We start from the raw sequence: 17,572 nt of genomic DNA on the forward strand, positions 1-17,572 counted from the left end.
TAATTTGAGATCCTTTCTGAATATTGTTGATGCAAAGAAAAATCCCAAAAGAAGTGGTGATTTGGTAGACATGAAAATGAAATGGAGGAAGTACCAAGACATGTTTTTAGTAGAAAGTTGACTAGCAGCTCAGTAAACCTTGTTTTATAATTTATTTTAACTTGAATTCAAAATAATATTAATAGATTATTCAAACTCAACCACATAAAATAACTTTTTAAATACTTACAGTGACCAACAAAGATCTCACAGTTTATTTTAGTGTTAAGTTCATACTGAGTTCTCATATGGAAGACTCTGACAACTATCTGATACCAACAACCTAGGTGAACCAAACAAGTCAACAGTTGAGTTATATATGGGTTTCTGGGTAACCCATATTTTTCTCTTGTCTGGTGAAGATAACAGCGAGTCTTTAGAGAAAATGCACTTTGCACGTATTTTTTCCTTTGGGTTACAAATGTGATGGTAAGCTGCACTAGAAGGTGCAGTGCAGGTCACACTAACAGCTTTGTCTTGTTGCAACAGTACAGTATTGGTGAAATTAATATAATGCACAAGACCTTTCAGATCTGTGGCTCCTCTTCCTTTTTCAATGCATCTTGTTGACTGGCACTGGGAATAAAAGGGCTGCGGAGAGAGCCTCCCCATCTCTCTTCACTAAGCAGCAGGCTTGCTGTGATCTTTAAGTGTAAAAGTGGTGGGAAGAGATAGGTAAAACACTGAAGTTAGAGGAGTATGAGAGGATTTCTCTACATGAAAGTAGTGCATAACTCTGCACAATTGTGGTACTTGGCTTCACAAGATTCGTAGATTGAACTAATTTTTCACATAATGTCTAAACTTGCAAATATTTTCTAACTTTGACCATTTAAAAACACCTGAATAGCTTTTATATTGTGTCTAGTAGCAATAAAATAAGTTCTCATGAAAGACAATTTTATCAATTGTCTAGAAATAAGACAAGTAAAAAACACATACACATATACAAGTAAAAAGAAAAATACTAATTTTGTGATGTTCCATTTCTTAAACTAAAATTGGTAGGCTTATCACTTGAAATAAGGATTGTTTCTGAAGCGCATGTGGTTTATGTGTTTTCTGAAACTTTTAAACAATCATTTTTTTTTCTGAAATGCGTTTGAGTAGGAATAGAGGAAGATACTGTTCATCCGTGAAATGTCTTAAGGAACATATGACTTTGTATCATAATCTGATATTTGTGAGGGGCAGTAGGATTTAGTCTCTCATTGGTCCGAAGTGAAAAGAAATTTGGAAGAAGGAGAGGTCTTTTTTCAGTACGAACATAAATGTTGCTCTTTACTATGATTAAATGCACTAAGAATGGGAAATCTAACTTCCATTCCTCTCCTTATTAGTTCCTAAAACGACCATCTATTTACTCTTTATTGATATGACTGATTACTTTTGAGACCCGTGAAAATGCACAAGTAAGGAAGCGATGAAAGACCAATATATGTATTTACCATGCTTAGGCTGTGCAAACTAGTTTCTTTTGAAATGAAGATGAGGGTGTTTGTCTTCAAATAAATTTGTCTAAATCTTTCTTTTGTTCAGATCATGACAGCTGTGAAAATGTAACAGATCTACTTTCCACTGCAAGAATCACATTGACTATCTTTCACTTCAAGAGCTAATTCAAACCCTAGAAATAATCTTTAAGGCCTTTATGAGTGGGGAGCTGACTAGTTCTTTAAAAAGGAAACAGCACAGCCAGTACAAGATACAGGAAAGTGTAATACAGACTTTTTGCTGAAGAGTGCACACACTGATTCCTGAGAAAGGAATTGGAACAGATTGAAAGCCAGGAGCTGCAATATTACACCTGTTTGCACAGTAGTCCAAGTATATGCACATGTGATATGGACAAGTTGATATCAAGCCTGTCTAACTGGCATACAGATTTTTTTTTCTTACTTCCTAACCTTTGTTTCACCATTACCCAGCAGTGGCAGTAGCTTCTGGCCCTGGCTCTGGTAGGTCTGAGAGAAGTTGGGATGCACAGAAAGTATATTTAGTAGTTTAAATTGTGTTTTCATAGCAATTTTAAATAGTGTGGATCAAAGTTACTGCTCTTGGTCGTGTCCTTAACTTCATGATCAGTAAATGTCAAGGTATATTTTTCTCCAAGTTACTGATTTAATCACTGAAATAATTTATTAGGAATATCTATTAAGTCTGCTAAGTGTGCAATCCATATGAAATTACTTGTCCCTTGTCTCCCCATGGTCTTTTTCATCAGGTTAGCCCAGATGCAAACCGTTACTCAGGTGCAGTCTTCTGTTGCATTTCGTGGACCAGCTGTTTCAACTAGTTGTTTTTATATGCCTTTTTTTAGCTCCAAAGATCATTAAACTGATCTTAATAATTATGCTTTTCTAATTTGCAGTGTTTTCTAATCTTTCCTGGCTTCTTCCTAGAGATATCCTAATTCAACCTGCATATTCTTTATGATATCTGTCTAACATCAGCTCAGTTACAACCCTGTATACTGCTGCAGCAAAAGAACCCTCTGGATTTCACATAATTTTCCTACCATGCCTTGTGAAGCACTCTGAAATCTGCTGGAAGGTGGTAACTAAAAGTAACATTTTTTGTAGTAGAACTAAGGTCTAATTTTTCCTGCCAGATGTAGGATCTTGTGTGAGTATGGACCTCCAGAGTGTGTCCTGCTATTTTAAAATGGGTTTTAAAACGTTAATTTTTAATGGAAACAAAATACCTGATGTTTGGCAATTTACAAACATTTTAGGACATAAAAGCAGCTGGAATTGGGATGGTATCATTAGCAATCTGTTTTGGTAACTTTTCTGTTTTTTACAGCAAATGAATATCCTTCCTTGTGAGAACAACATTAGAAACTGTATTTATCCTTTATATTGCAATTGGATGCTTTGTCAAAAGAATAGTTGCCTCTTGATAGTGATCTGGTAATAAATAGGTAACTAAGTGGTAGTTGTCTGTTGTCTTTCATAATGTACATAAAGGTCAGTTTAAAGTTTCCACTGAGCAGTGATTCTTCATTTAGCTCCCTAAGAAGTATATTTTCTCAAATGACCATTCCTACTGAATGGAAAAACAAACTAAGACTTCAAAATGTATCTTTTCTGTGTCAGTACACTATATGTAGAACAAACAAACAAAAACTTCAATTATTGTCTTCAGTTTTATTTTGTTAGCAGAAGTCTTTAAAGCATTGTAAAATAAATTTATAAAATTGTTTTGGCAGTAAGTCTTTGTTGTTTGATCTCTTTTAACCCTAATCACATCTTCCTTTCAATCTCTAATGTCACAGCTAGCTCACACTCTTCATTCTTTCATAGTCTATTTCAACCTCATGCTTGTGTTGCTACTAAAATGATTTTTTTTTTCTGTTTTTTTTAAATACTCATGTCTCTTGCCTCAATTTCTTAAGAATGTGTTTTACCTTCTTCTTCTATAGGAATTTGTTTCTTCTTTTAACCTTCTATTAAAAAATTCAAAGGGTCATGTGGTTTTAAGTTCAGAGGGGATTATCACAATTAGGTCTCCTAGGCACTACAAGCAATGAATAATAATAATTATGTAGGCTGAACCTTTGCACAGTGCAGGCCATATAGCAGCAATCAGTAACTTCTGCATCAAGTTCAGAAGACTGTAACCTGCATTTAGCAATAACACTCTTCTAGAAGGATAGCTAATTTTAGATATTTCAAGATGAAGATCAGCAAAGAGGTTTCTTTACTCCACGGAATTAAAATGTGCATGTGTGCTGGCAGAAAACTGAGGCACTGAGAAGCAAACCAACATTTTAAAGACAGTAGAACAGTTGTATATAGAATTTGAATATAGCGAATAGTATAATATAGTGAAAATATACTTAACACTTGCCACTTGCTGCAGCCCAGGAAAAGGCCAGATCCAAAGCAGTGGCAAAAAGTAGTATCTGGTAGCTTGAAAAGAGCTCAGATTAATTCTCGAATGCCAAACCTTGTCTGGGCAGGAAGCTGAGGTTGGGAAAATATCTTGCTAAATCTTTGAGGGAACATCTCATGTGCTTGGAACATCCATCTTTTCAGATTATATTGTAGATATATATTGCATGAGGTAATCAGAAGTTCACATGTCAGAAGATTCAGTAAAGTTTAGTTGAAGCCTTGCATTTATTTTCTTTTCACAATTTGCAGCTTTTAATCACAAAAATATACTAGTATTACTCAATGGACCATTTTATTGTAGGTTGTGGTGTTAAGATACTAACTTAGCACGGACTCATTAAAAAAAAGGTCAAATGACATCCAAGATGGATTGGTTTAAAGGAGCTTTAAAATATGAGGTCCAAAGAATGAAATAGAGAATAATGAAGTGTTAATAATTTTGAAATCTATGAAAGTAATCGATTCAGTGTTATTTCAATTGCTGAAAAGAAGCTGACGAATGCTTCTTTGCAAGCACTTACAAAATATAATGAATTTTAAATGTCATTACATTTAATGAATTTTTAAATCATCTGGTGATTCCTAAACTGGATGGACTTCTGATAACAACTTCTAGTTAAGAAAAATTTCTAAATTATTTGAATAAGTGTTACAGCTCAGAAATATAGTTGTTCAATGAGACTATAAAGTGTGCAGGTAATGTCTCTGAAGATGTCTTTCTCTAAACTGTAGAACAAGTAGACAGAATGTAGCCAACTAGCTTAGGAAAAAAACAGTTTATTTTTTTGAATTTATGACTTTTAAAGTTTGACAGTAGTATTTTATATAAGTAATTAGGTCTACCTATAGTCCTGAAGAATTTGCATCAGTAAAATGGATTTAACATTTTTGGTTTGGATTTTGTTTGATGACTCGCTATGATGGATGTAAATCTGGGGGAACGAGGCTGTAAGTGCTTAATTGTGGAGTAAATAATCCATATGCCTTTCTGGAAGTGGTACTGGGGAGTCTGTCCTCATATCTAGTATATTATTTTCCTAAATGAGATAGTTTTTTAACTAAAATATTATCATGAATAATTTCTCTCTTAAGTTTGTAGTGTTTTTACAGACTCTTTCTCTGGAAAATTTTCATCCCTTTCCCCATTTTAAAATACGTAATAGCAAAATGATACATTAACTTTGCCTTTACTTCCTTAGCCACTTAACGTTTCTTCATAGTTCTCTTTCTCCTTGTCTCATGACTCAAATTGGAAATGGTGTGATTATTTATTTTAAAGTAATCATTTAATCCCTGGATATATGAAGTTCTTACTCCACCTTCCCAATGATTAGAGGCAAAATTCATGTACTTCAATCTCTTTTCTAGATACTGAATTTAAAGAATTTGAAACATCAAAAAATGTATATGCTGGAATTTGCTTAGTGTTTAATGTGACTCAGTCTTCTTTGTTTGAACTCTTATCAGCAAAATGTCACAAAAATCAAACATTATTTTCCAGACCTAGGTTAATTTGAATGGCTGTATAATGAATTCAACAAGCTTTCTAATGAAGATGTTGACACAATATTTACTGAGTACTACAGTACGATACAACCAATTTTTAACAGTAGTTTAAAGTGGGTTTATTTTGGTTCAAACACTGTTCCGTACACTCTAATGTGAAAGTTGGATGTGGTAGTGGCTTTTCTGTACATGAAATGTGTTTAATTACAGGAACGTGATACATGAAAACTTAGCAGAAAATTTTCTGCTGATTTTTTTGTGTTGTAGCTTGGTGATGAATTCTGCTTTGTATGTTGTTTACATACAATGGACGTTCAGATTCTCTTAGGGTCCTTTAAGAATGTTTGAAATTACATATTGTTTTTAATTTGAAAATGAAACAATCTTAATTAGAAGGAAGAGAATAGTACTTTCAGTAGGTATACAAGTTTTGTGCTTTTATTTATTTCAATTCTACTTGTCATGATAGTATAAGCAAGTAATGTATTCCAGACACTGAATTAAAAGCAATTATGTTAGAGTTTAAGCTTCATTTTTCTTCTGCATTAAACAAGAAAAGAGGTTTCAAAACTTTAGTGTACTAATGGGGAAAACTTAATAAATGCAAGCCAGAATCTTTCAGAGGTGTTAAAAGCAAAAGTAATAATTTAAAGGAGGAGCTGGAAAATAAAAAATTAATTAGAGAATGTGTTGTAGTAAAACACACATTTGAATTCTTGTGTATTTCAGAAAAGCCCTGAATCATAACTGACTTTTGCCTGGCAAGCCTGGGCACGAGAGGAGTTCTCTAGCCTTCAGTATAGATTTTAATTAAATATTTAGGTTGGAAGTTTGTTGTTTGTTTGTTTTTTCCTTTAGATTACAACGAAGTGAATTGAGTATATGTGCAAATGTAAATAGGTGGGGTTTTTTTAGCATAGTGAGTCTTCCTTGGAGAGTTTCAGTGGTATGAAATTCTTGAGAAGCAGACACCATTATTTAAAACCAGCACACTTCTGACATCTTAATTCACTAATTGAAAGCATTCCATAATTTAAACTTCAGTCAGCTGCTAGAAAGAGAGGCCAGTTATCATTTGATGTCTTTAGAGATGCATTATTGTTTCTAAAGTAAAGCCTACACAAAAATCAAAATTTGTTGATTTAAATAACCTTTGTTCTCTTTATTTTAATACAGTTCATTATATAGGGTATTGGAGATTAAAAATGATGAATAAAATTGTGAGCGAAGCAGACTTATACCATTCCCCTCATACAAATCCCGCATAAAGTGACCTGAGAAATTTCTTTTGGATGCTAGTGTTAGTTGTGGTTCATATATTCCTATTGCAAGTAATGTACTGTATCCAGCTTGTGGGTAGCTGGATAAAAGTTGCTGCATGTATCACTTAAGAAATTCAATTTCTCATTGACTGTTGATAGTCTTTTCCTGATAAAATGCAAAATACTTGTTCTCTGCTATGGGAAGACTAAACATGGATCACTCTTGTTTTTAATTTTCTCACCTAACTTACTTCATTTCTGTCTAGCTTCTTTGCCACTACTATGGACCAAATCTATGCAATAAGTTGTGGCAGAGTTGCTGATTCAGAAATTCTTCCTCTATAGTTTTACATGTCTGTATTTCTAATAGTTCTTGATAGTCCATAGTTAACTGAAGCTACCCTTTTATCTGACCCATCTTCTTTGTTCATAACTGTTGATAACTTTCAAATCACCACTTTATCACCTTTGACACTTCTCTGTGCTTTGAAGCTTGGTAGATTCTGTCCCAGCTTCCAGTACCTTACTGCCAGATTCCTGATGCGCTTTGCTATCTGTTGGTGGAATTTTGTCTGGCAGAGGTGTTAAAGGCTTTCTCTATAATCTTAAAGACTATTGCTTTAGTTGGTTTTGCCTCCTTTCTTTCCATCTTTCTTCACCAAAATGCTTTTGCTTACTTTGCATTTCTTTCATAGCCCCATCCATATCATTGCTGTCCCCTGAAAACTTCGCTTACTTATCGTGGCTTCTTCTCTGTTACAATGTCAAAGTCAAGATTCTCGCTCTGTCTGCGTCTGATCTCATTTCCCTGCGTCCCCCAACTCACATTCCACATTCCTCACAGTCCTCTGACTTTATTGCTCCTTTTGTCTGCCTTTCATGCACTCATTTTTGCACTGTCTTTCATGCTGCCTATGTGCCTGGAACAGTCTTTAGCATCTCAGCCAATTTACAGCTTTGCATAAATTATATTTAATAATAAGACTAACAAAAGTTCATTATCTACATTATTTCAATTAACTTTGTACCTGTATAAGCGGAAAACAGCCTGAGGGAAACTAATGTTAAACTTTGTTGTGATTTGTTGTGATTCAAAGATACAGATTCAGGCACGACAGTTCTTTGATGATTCAGCATAATAGTTAATTTTTTAACAATTTGGTAGGTGTTAGATTTTTTTTTTTAACTGTAGATTTAAGATTTTTCTTGTTCAGAAATAAGAAAATAGTTATTTGTTCCTGGCAAGTGAAACCACCAGAGAGTTGTCATCGTCACGTTACCTGGTACAGACTTCTTGCCCTGTGATACATTTTACTTCATTTTATCCTTACTAATATGGATGTGGAAGGGCTTTGAATGTTGGATTAACTTAATATCTACAAAGTGTGTCTTTTGTGTTTAACCTTCCTATTAAAGCAACATACTCATCTGCTTACAAAAAACTGTGAAACAAAGTAAGACTCTGCTTGTATCTGGGAAGTTTTATCAGTGTGTTGACTACTTTGACGTACAGATTTTCTTAAAAAATTGGAAGTTGTTTAATATTTTATCTCACTTCTAACACCAGTGAAAATGAGTTGAAGGTGAAACTTCATGTGTTTTTCCATCATCAGTGTATAGCTGCAAGGCAGGGCATTCTGCAGTAATTATACATCATTTTCCAAGTAGACTTGCATCTGAAATATCTGGGGGAGGGGTTTTTTTGTTTAAATGGTTGTATTGATACTGTTCACAGCTGAGTTGTGGAACCAAATAGATGTGCCTTTAATTTGTTTTTAAATGATCGTATATTCTGGAGATTATAATCTGAAGGGTGGCTGCCATAGTAATGTGCCAGTCACCATGGCATCTGAACATTATGAAAAGAACTTCTGGGCTGAACAAAGACAATGCCACCAATTAGTATTTCGAACTGATCAAAGGTGGGGACCAAAAAGTTTGCCAATAAATGTAGCTCAGTGGATGGCACGAGAAGTTAGAGTTTGCTTTACACAAATCTATAAAGATTTCAGTCTTCCTACTGATATCATGTGAATTTAGAAAGAAAAGCCTTAACACAGACTTCATCCATTTACTGTGCTAACTTTTTTCAGTTGCACGAAGAGTATGGCTGTAGCTTTTTATTTCACTGGCCTGGTAAAGAAGCAGTTTTTAGTTCTGCTTTATACAAATCTTCAGAACTTTTTCCTCCTTACAGAATTTTAAAATTTAAACTGAAATTAAGTCAGTCAATGAAGAAACCAGGTTTTTTTGTTCTTGATCAGTCTCTAAAACTTTTGCAGCCTATTCTCTTAATACTATTCTAATTATCAAACAAACCTAAACTTAGTTATTTAATACTAAGCTTATTTTATCTTAAATAATTGATTGTGGCTTGTTGTTTGAAAGAGGACTACTTTGGCACAAATTCCAAATTCAGTTATGATCTTAACTCAAGCAGTTTGTTTAATCAAACATTACTCTAATAAGTCTTACATGGTCCCCTACCCGACCAAGCCTGTCTATAACAACTAGTTTATTCTGTGACGAGTTGCTCAACAGATGTCATTCTGGTAGAATAATGCAGCAGAATACTTGTGCGTTGGCTAAAATTACTTCAACTTTGATCACTTTTGTCCAGCACATCAGTCTGGCATTGTGCTTTATACCAACATAACACTTTACCCCGAGCATGCCTTTCAAGCTTAGAATAGCAGAGGAATGTTATTGAATTCAGTGCAGTTACAGATGAGTTAATGAAAGAAGGGAAATACTGTTTTTTTCATAATGCCTTTCTGTTGTACTTTGGAATTAAAAGGGAATTTGAGGAATGCGACTTCTGAGTTATTTATTTTTACTTCTGAAGGCTTTTTGAAAACAATATTATGTAGTTATTTACAGAAACGTGGGATCAATAAAAGTTTCACCTTTTAGTTCAAAATAGCTCATTTTAGAGTTTTACATTGTGAAAATAATATTAATAAGACTTTTTTGATATATAATTGGAGAACAGTGATCTCACAGGGACAGTTTATTCCAGTATTTAATGCAAGAAAACTAAAATTGCAAGAACCGTATTCTTGTGATCACAGATTAGTATCGTTACATTTTGATGGGCTGTTGTGGGGTCAGTACGGAGTAATGACATCTCTTTACCTTGATACTACTGTGAAACGAATACTGCACAGCAGGCTACCTTCTTGTTAAGCAGCAGTGAAGAAAGGCTGTTTGTTTTGAACAGTAGGAATGAGATCATATACCAAGCTCTGTGGAGTTCGGTCTTCCATAATTCCATTTTTCACAGGTGCATCTGTGTATACACATGTGTATTTGAAATGAATTTAAATGTTTTTAATAATTAAAGTGTATTTGTATTTTTTAAAGTATGAAGATTTCCTTAAATATGAGGAAGCACTAATATGAAGTCCACTTTAATTGCTAATAAATACTTCAGTATTCTGTGTCTAAAACAAAACAGTGTTCTTGTTTTAGGTTTTAAAATTAAAATATAGTTGTAAACTTTTAAAAATTGAAACATAGTTACAAGATTAGTCTCCCTGAAAAACTCTTGGACAAAACCAATAATAACTTAAGGGTGTACATGTAATTTACCAGTTTTACCAAAAAAAGAGAGGTATCTTAATGATTCTAGAATGTACAGTGAATGTAAAGCTGAGCTGAAAATCCAACCCAAATATATGTTACGATACTGAAATGCCCAGATAAGGAACCTACATGGTGTGACTTTCATCCTTTAGTGAGATGTAGACTCAAAGAGTTGGAAGTAATGTTTCTTACTCTTGGATAATAAATTGAAGCCATTGTTTTCCACTCATCTGTGCAGAATATTTATATTTATAAAGCTTTTAAACCAATAGTATTGAAATTATTATCTGCATAGCCTATATTTGAAATCTATCCAGAAATGTGAGACAGTTTTCACTAAAGGGCACTTTATTAGTATGAAATACTACTTCCACTACTACTACTACTACTGCTAAAAGTAGTGAGAATGAGCAACAGTAATTGAATGGAGGATCTGGGAACTGGAAATACATTAAGAACACTGTACTTTGTGTTTGCTCTCTATATGCCCTGAGTTTTCTCAGTTGTATTTATTTGTTGGCAAACTCAGGCAGCAGTGCCGTGAAGAGTCTTTTGAAGAATGTTGCCCAAACCAACATTTGTGAGCAAGCCTATGTGTGGAAATCTCTGCCTCCTCCCTCAGCCCTCATAGGATATTTACAATGATTAGAACAGTTCTTTTGCTGCTTACTGTCTGCACATGTGTCCTTCATTCATGAGCTTGAACTACGTGCAAAATTTGAAAGAAAGGCTTCATGCAGCATTTCTCTCTAAAGATGATCCAGAGAAAAAGAGTTTTGGTGCTGTTTCGTTATGCAAACGCATGTTTAGATTAATGTCTACTGCCAGATGTTGCATATACATTCTGTACTGAAAATAAATTACAAATTATGAGGGAACATATGTACATTCCATATGTTTATATTACCATATTACCTTACCATGTATTCGAACCTCAACTGTGCTTCAGTGATGAAGCTATGGCAAGTACTGATTAATACGTAGGATCAGATGATATAAAATGTATAGTGGTTCACTTTGCTTTATTGCATTGTCTCCCTAAGAACAGTAGTTTAGAATCATCTTTCATTCATTTCTTGAATATGAAACCCTTAAATATGTGGATTATGTTATTTCTCATTTTGACAAATTTTGGCTTTCTTCCTGATTTTTTTTTTTTTTTTTTAACATCTTTCTGTTTAGAGAAAGTTGTTAACTTAGGGTAAGTGGGCTGAACTGCAAGCAAGGTGCTAGCTCAAAGATCTTTTCTGCTGACAACTATATATAATATTTTTCAGTACACAGAATTTTTAGTTATAGCAGAAGTTAGAATACAATTAATTGTTTCTTTCCAGTTGACAAGTGAACAAATGAAAAGCTAAAGAAGGCATCAGAGGACAGTTTTTGGAGTAGTCTTGGGATTTGCTTTAAGTCAAATCTTATCCATCTGCATTAATATCTCTTGGTTTAATGTGTTGAACACTTGGTTCTTGTGTCTGTTAGCTTTAGACTGTACAGCCCTCTTACATCTGGAAACAGCACGCAGAACTTCTTAGTTCCTCAGATATTCTGTAGCGAATGGTCATGTAAAATATTAGTAAAACATATCAAACCTTACTTTTAGCTATTTGAGAATGTTTTTCTGGATGTAATATAGGTTGTTGAGATCTGTACTTGGAAACTAAAATAGACGTATGACGATATGGGAGGACCTTATATTCCCATGTAGCAGTTTTATGGAAGATAAACCAAAAGCCAACCTTGCTTGCTGTAAGCATTTTATTGGTCGTAGTTCTGGTCCAGCTGGGCAATATTTACATGTGCATGTTGGTTGTGCATTCGGGTATAAGATACTATTCAGAATTTGAGGTATGACTCTCTATCCCAAGTACAAAAATACATCTTTTTGTGATTTAAATAATTGCTTATCGCGAAACCTCCAATAAAACATGCCAGCTTTATCTGCGTTAATGTTTTTGTGGAAGAAGTTTTGTAACTCTTATATTTTGCAGTATTCTTCCTGTCTTTGTAATTTTCAACTCTTTTTTCTTTACCCCCTCCCTTCCTCCTGACAACCATCATGTGAGATGATTAATGGTAGCGACTTGTATTTTAATAGCATGGGAAAACAGTTGATATAGAAATTATTTTATTTGCATTTTTTTATGTGTTGTCTTCATTAGAAATGTGCTTATTCATATTTTCATGTTGAATATACTCACTTTTATTTTTGGATCCCATTTAAGAAACTTATGCAACACTAGTTCTATTTCTTACTGCATTAGATGTAGCATGACCTAAAATTTTCAGGTGAAACAATATATTAACTAGCAAAACCTGCAACAGAATTTTTGTTATTACCTTCTGCTTCCCTTCAGTTTGTCCATTACTTTGTAATACTTTTTACTGTGAAAATTTGTATTATGAATTTTTACATGTTTATGATGCTGAAGTAATAATGAATCATTATGAATGATTTATGCATTTTAATTTTTTTCTTTAACATAGTTCAATTCTCTTGGCAGAACTGTGTGTAAACATGTGGAACAGATCTGAATATTCAAGTGTTGGAAGAACTTGTTTTACAATAATTAGAAAAAATCAAAATAAAAAGCTTGGAATTATGATGAAAAAAATGCAATTTGCCTGTATTGCTTTCGTTAGAGCAAGTTCTGATCTTTTAATTTTTATTTTTTTACCAGGTGAAGCGGAATGTGTATGACCTAACTAGTATCCCTGTCCGTCACCAGTTGTGGGAAGGCTGGCCTACTTCTGCCACAGATGACTCGGTAAGTAGCTTTGATTCTCATTTCGTTTTTCCTGCAAATAGCTGATTTTACCTGGATTTTTTGATTGGAATTACCCAATACCTTTTACTGTCTCATGTGCAGTAACTGAACATTACACATACTTCCGAGCTTTATCTTGGAAGGTACAAATACTAAAGTATTGGATTACTGAAGCACAGGGAAATTATTCATGTGTATCAAATTCAGTGCGTGTTTTAGACAAGAAGGAGACATGTTCCTAGACTGAAGCAAAGCTACACAGCATTTTGGAAGTTGAAGAAGTCTATTGCAGTGATTAAACTTCAGGAAAAAGTCCTGGTTTTCACATGTATTCTGAGTGCCCATCTAGATATTTTACTCAGTAGTGTACATTAGTTCACCCGTGTGCTTAAGCCTGTGGCTGGCTTCAAGCAGGAGGTGTTCCTCTTGAAATCAGTGGAGAGCTTCACTTGCTTTTAAAGTATCTACTTTGGTTCTTGCTGGACCAGTAAGAATTTATGGACATTTGCAAGATCACATTTTGAAGTAATAAATGTTATGTATACAGTACAATATGTATTCAATTTTCAAACATATGTTGCAGGTTTTAGAACTACCATTATTTAGAAATGGAGGGAAATCTTCGCTGAGATCAGTATGAACCCTTGGTGACAGAGTTGGCTAACTGTGAATTGTCTACAAATTCATGAAATTGTGGGACTTTAACTGCAGAATTCCATTCAATGTCAGACTTGCTTCCTTGCATAGTTGTCATTACAGTGTGTTTTACAGCATGTCTTTCAGTTTTGCTCCGATAATTTTCTTCTGGTAGTATGTTCCCAATGCCAGTCAGTGAGGTCTGCCTTTATTTAAAAAAACCCCCAACAAACGACCAAACAACAAAACCAAAAAATACCTAAAAGGCTGAAATAGTTATGTAGTTGTTTTGTATGTAGATTTTGTGACATGAAAAAAAATGTAGAAAAATTAAGTATTCCTATTTTTATAAAATTATTTATTTAAACTAGGGTTTGAACCTGAGTATTCTACAAAGTGAAAATGGAATTGGGATTTGCTTTCTCTACATATTACCGTTATCTTCAATGCATTGCTCTGCTGTCCATTTCTACTTTTTCTTGTAAAGGGAGAATTGCTGTTTGTTTGATAAGACTGCTGCTTTTTTGCTCTGGGCAAAGGATTTATGCTAATCAAAAAAAAAAAAAAGGGCAAAGACTGACTGAATTTCTAATATACTTGTAAATATGTCTGTGGTAGTGTTTGCAGAAACAGTAGTTAAGTTTGAGAGAGGTATGTAAATCTATGTCCATGTATTCAGGAGCATATCTGAGACGATAGATGTAAGATCTGAAATAACAGCATGGTGTCATGTGGTAATTACAGTCTTTGAAATGTGGATCCATTTTAACATTTTATTAGTTTACATTAGCCCAAAAAAGAATTGGAAACTCAACACTTCTAATCCGTTTTCCCACAGCTGTTAGGTTTTCCTGTATTCCCCCCTCCTCTTTCTTTTGAATAGGATACCTCACATATGTAAAACTCATAAATCTGTTTTAAGTCTGTTTTTACAAGTGACATTGTTGCAGGTGAATTTTTTCCCTTTTCATCTTTAATGAAATTGGTGAATGTTGAGTCATCTGCTCCAGAGCAGGGGAGTCCTCAAAGCTTACTGCTCAAGTCTGGTGCAGCTGAGACTTGTCAGCTGTGTAAACAGATTTGAATGTGTTACCAACAAAAATATAATTAATTTCTGTCTAAAATTAGACGCCATAGCATACTATTTATAAAGATTTAATGTTAGCAATGACTATCTATGGTTCTGTGATCTGAACGATTTTTTCCTTTGCAAATTAGAAATATTCAGTAATAATTACTTTAGTAATTAGTCATGATGTCTTTAGTTCAGTGCAAATTTTTAAAATATCTGCTTCCATCATGAGTTTTTAATATGCTGGATTGTATAGTACTCCATTGCAATTAAAGAGTTAAAGACTTGATTAAAATACTTTTTCATTTACATGTTATGCAGCATAAGAAATACTTTGTAATACCACAGGAGGTTTTTTCAGTGCAGTTCTCGTTAACCTTTGGCTTAGCAAACAGGACAACTAAATAGACTTCGCATAATTGGATTCCTGTATCATCTTGAGTCTCTTATGAACCTGACAGACTACAGTCTTCTGACATTATCAGGAAATTTAGTGGAGTCAATAGTCATTTAAAACATTGTTGCTTCATCTCCCTTCAGAGTTAAGATATGTTCTCTGCTTGTACTATCTAATGAAATATGGGATACTGTATGAATTGTCAATAACTCTTTCAGGTCCTTTTGCACACTTTCACCAGGGAAATGAGTATCAAAATCTTCACACACAGGAGAATGTTTTCATGCTGTGACAGTTTGGTTGTGGGAAGCAAGGCATAAGTAGTCTGTGGAAGTCTCATTTCACCATTCAGCAAGGACATATTATGGCTTTTATTGTGCCTGAATAATTTTAACGCCACAAATTATATCTGTTCTGCTCATTATAGTTCAAACAAAGTAAATGTATGAGTTCTAAATCATTCCTTTTTAAACAAGTTTACATAAGTAAAACTTTAATTATATTAAAGGCTTAATTTATCTATTTTTGGGTATATATCATCAACTGATATAATGAAGTCTTGAAAAAAAATCATAATAATTTGATTTAAATAGATTCACAATGTGTTCTGAATTTGTATTTTGGATTTTGTAACAATCTTAAGCTTTTAAAATGAGAACCAGGCCAGAATATTTTACTAAAATTTCTTAAATGTGTTACATTTCTCTTTGCTATATTGGCTGAACTTCTAAACTTCCAATGGAAATTACTGCTCTTGCTAAGTGGAATGAGCAACCTTCAAATATGTGTGCATTAAAAAAAAAAGTCTGAGATCAGTCATAGGTGGTGTTTTAGTTATGATTTTTACATGGAAGGATTGTGATTTTATTTATATAAGTACTGATGACTCTTTGGATATTAGCTTTACACATGTATGTTTGAGGTAAAACTTTTTTTCCTCAGGACGTCACTGGTTTTTGATTTATTTTGGTAGGATGAGTTTTTGTCTCTGATGTTTCTGTTGATTTTTGGTAGCATGGAACAGTAACACCCAGTATGAGAAGGAGAGAGGTTGCTTTTGTGCTGCTTTTGCTCTTGGTATTTAAGCTAAAACTTTTTTAATTGGTTCATTGTTTTAAGTCATTTCAGCATAGCAGTGAGAAATGCCTGGTTCTTCATAAGTAATGACAGTGAGCTTGTCAAAATGGAATATATTTCTGCATTAAAAAGATGTAAAAGTTTTAGGATGAGTTTTGAAGGGGGGTAGAGGGGAGAGAGGCCAAGACAGAAGATGAAGCACCCTATGTTGTAACTGTGCCCTCTCATACAGATCATGTGCAGAGGAGCTCAGCATCTGTCCTTCCACCTACTGCCAGTAACACTTTGTTTCCCTAAACAGTAAGGCTGGTCAAGACCTTGTATCCTCATTTCAAGACAAGAAACTGTACTTCTTCACTGTATAGATAAGCCATTGATTATTAGTTTAGGCAGAAGTAGGTCTATACTGACAAATTATGGCTGCACAGCTGAAGAGTCACATTTCAGACGTGACACGTGTGTAGCCATTCATGTGTTGAGGTTCTGCATCATCCCTTGTGAACACAACCACCTTCAGTTCTGTGATGGCTGTAGCAGATGTGGCTGACGTTCCTTCACGGAATTTAATGAAGACAAAATTCTCAAACGCTTATGTATGATCTAATTAGCACTGCTGTTATATTTAGCTATTTCATTGCTAAGTACTAAGCACAGTCTGTCTGCACAGATAGAAATTAAGAATGCTGATAAATAGTGTTCTGGTACAAAGTCAAACCATTTATGACACTTCTTGGCTGATCTCCAGATTTTTTGAAGAGGCTGAGTATTAAGCATCTGAGTAATTAGTATTTGTGAGTATGTATTTCTTTCCCTTTCCAGATCTTACAATTCTGAATAGAAAGTTCATTACCACATGCTGTCATTGTGATATGAAAACAAGTTGTGAGGTTTACATACACTGGCTGTTTAATTGTAATGGATGCCATGTCTGCATTTACTGGATCATTTGGAATTTTCCCCCTGGAATTGATATGGCTAAAGAATAAATAGTTCTGACAGAGACAGTGCCTATTAATCGGAAGCATAAAATTGACTACATTTAAATGAAAAAAATATATATCATTAGAAACTACTCAACTATATTTTTCTATTTAAGAATATCATAATTATAGTTTGGGTTGTCTGTAATGTTAATTACTTTGTATGTTACTTTCCTTCTGTGCTTCTCATCAATCACTTGCAATAGAGTAGTAAAGTGGATCTGTCAGGATCCTTTTAATTTAGATACTTAGAAGAATACTTGCAGTCTCTTTTGTTATGTAGTTCAGGAATATGTTAAAGTTTCGATTTAACACTTATATTATAATCGCGATTTAGCAGCAAAAATTGCT

The 17,572-nt window shown here is 33.9% G+C and overlaps 1 protein-coding gene across 2 annotated transcripts in view; it reads left to right on the forward strand.

Annotated features, from left to right (window-relative positions):
• FAF1 (Fas associated factor 1) overlaps positions 1–17,572 on the forward strand; it is a 172,055-nt gene that overhangs the window by 72,377 nt on the left and 82,106 nt on the right. For both annotated transcript variants that reach the window (XM_074876081.1, XM_074876082.1), the window contains exon 8: positions 12,973–13,059. In XM_074876081.1, coding sequence (XP_074732182.1) covers positions 12,973–13,059 — 87 coding nt within the window. The remainder of the gene's footprint in view (positions 1–12,972; positions 13,060–17,572) is intronic.

Source organism: Strix uralensis, chromosome 8 (genome assembly GCF_047716275.1).
Source record: "Strix uralensis isolate ZFMK-TIS-50842 chromosome 8, bStrUra1, whole genome shotgun sequence".
Classification (NCBI taxonomy): domain Eukaryota; kingdom Metazoa; phylum Chordata; class Aves; order Strigiformes; family Strigidae; genus Strix; species Strix uralensis.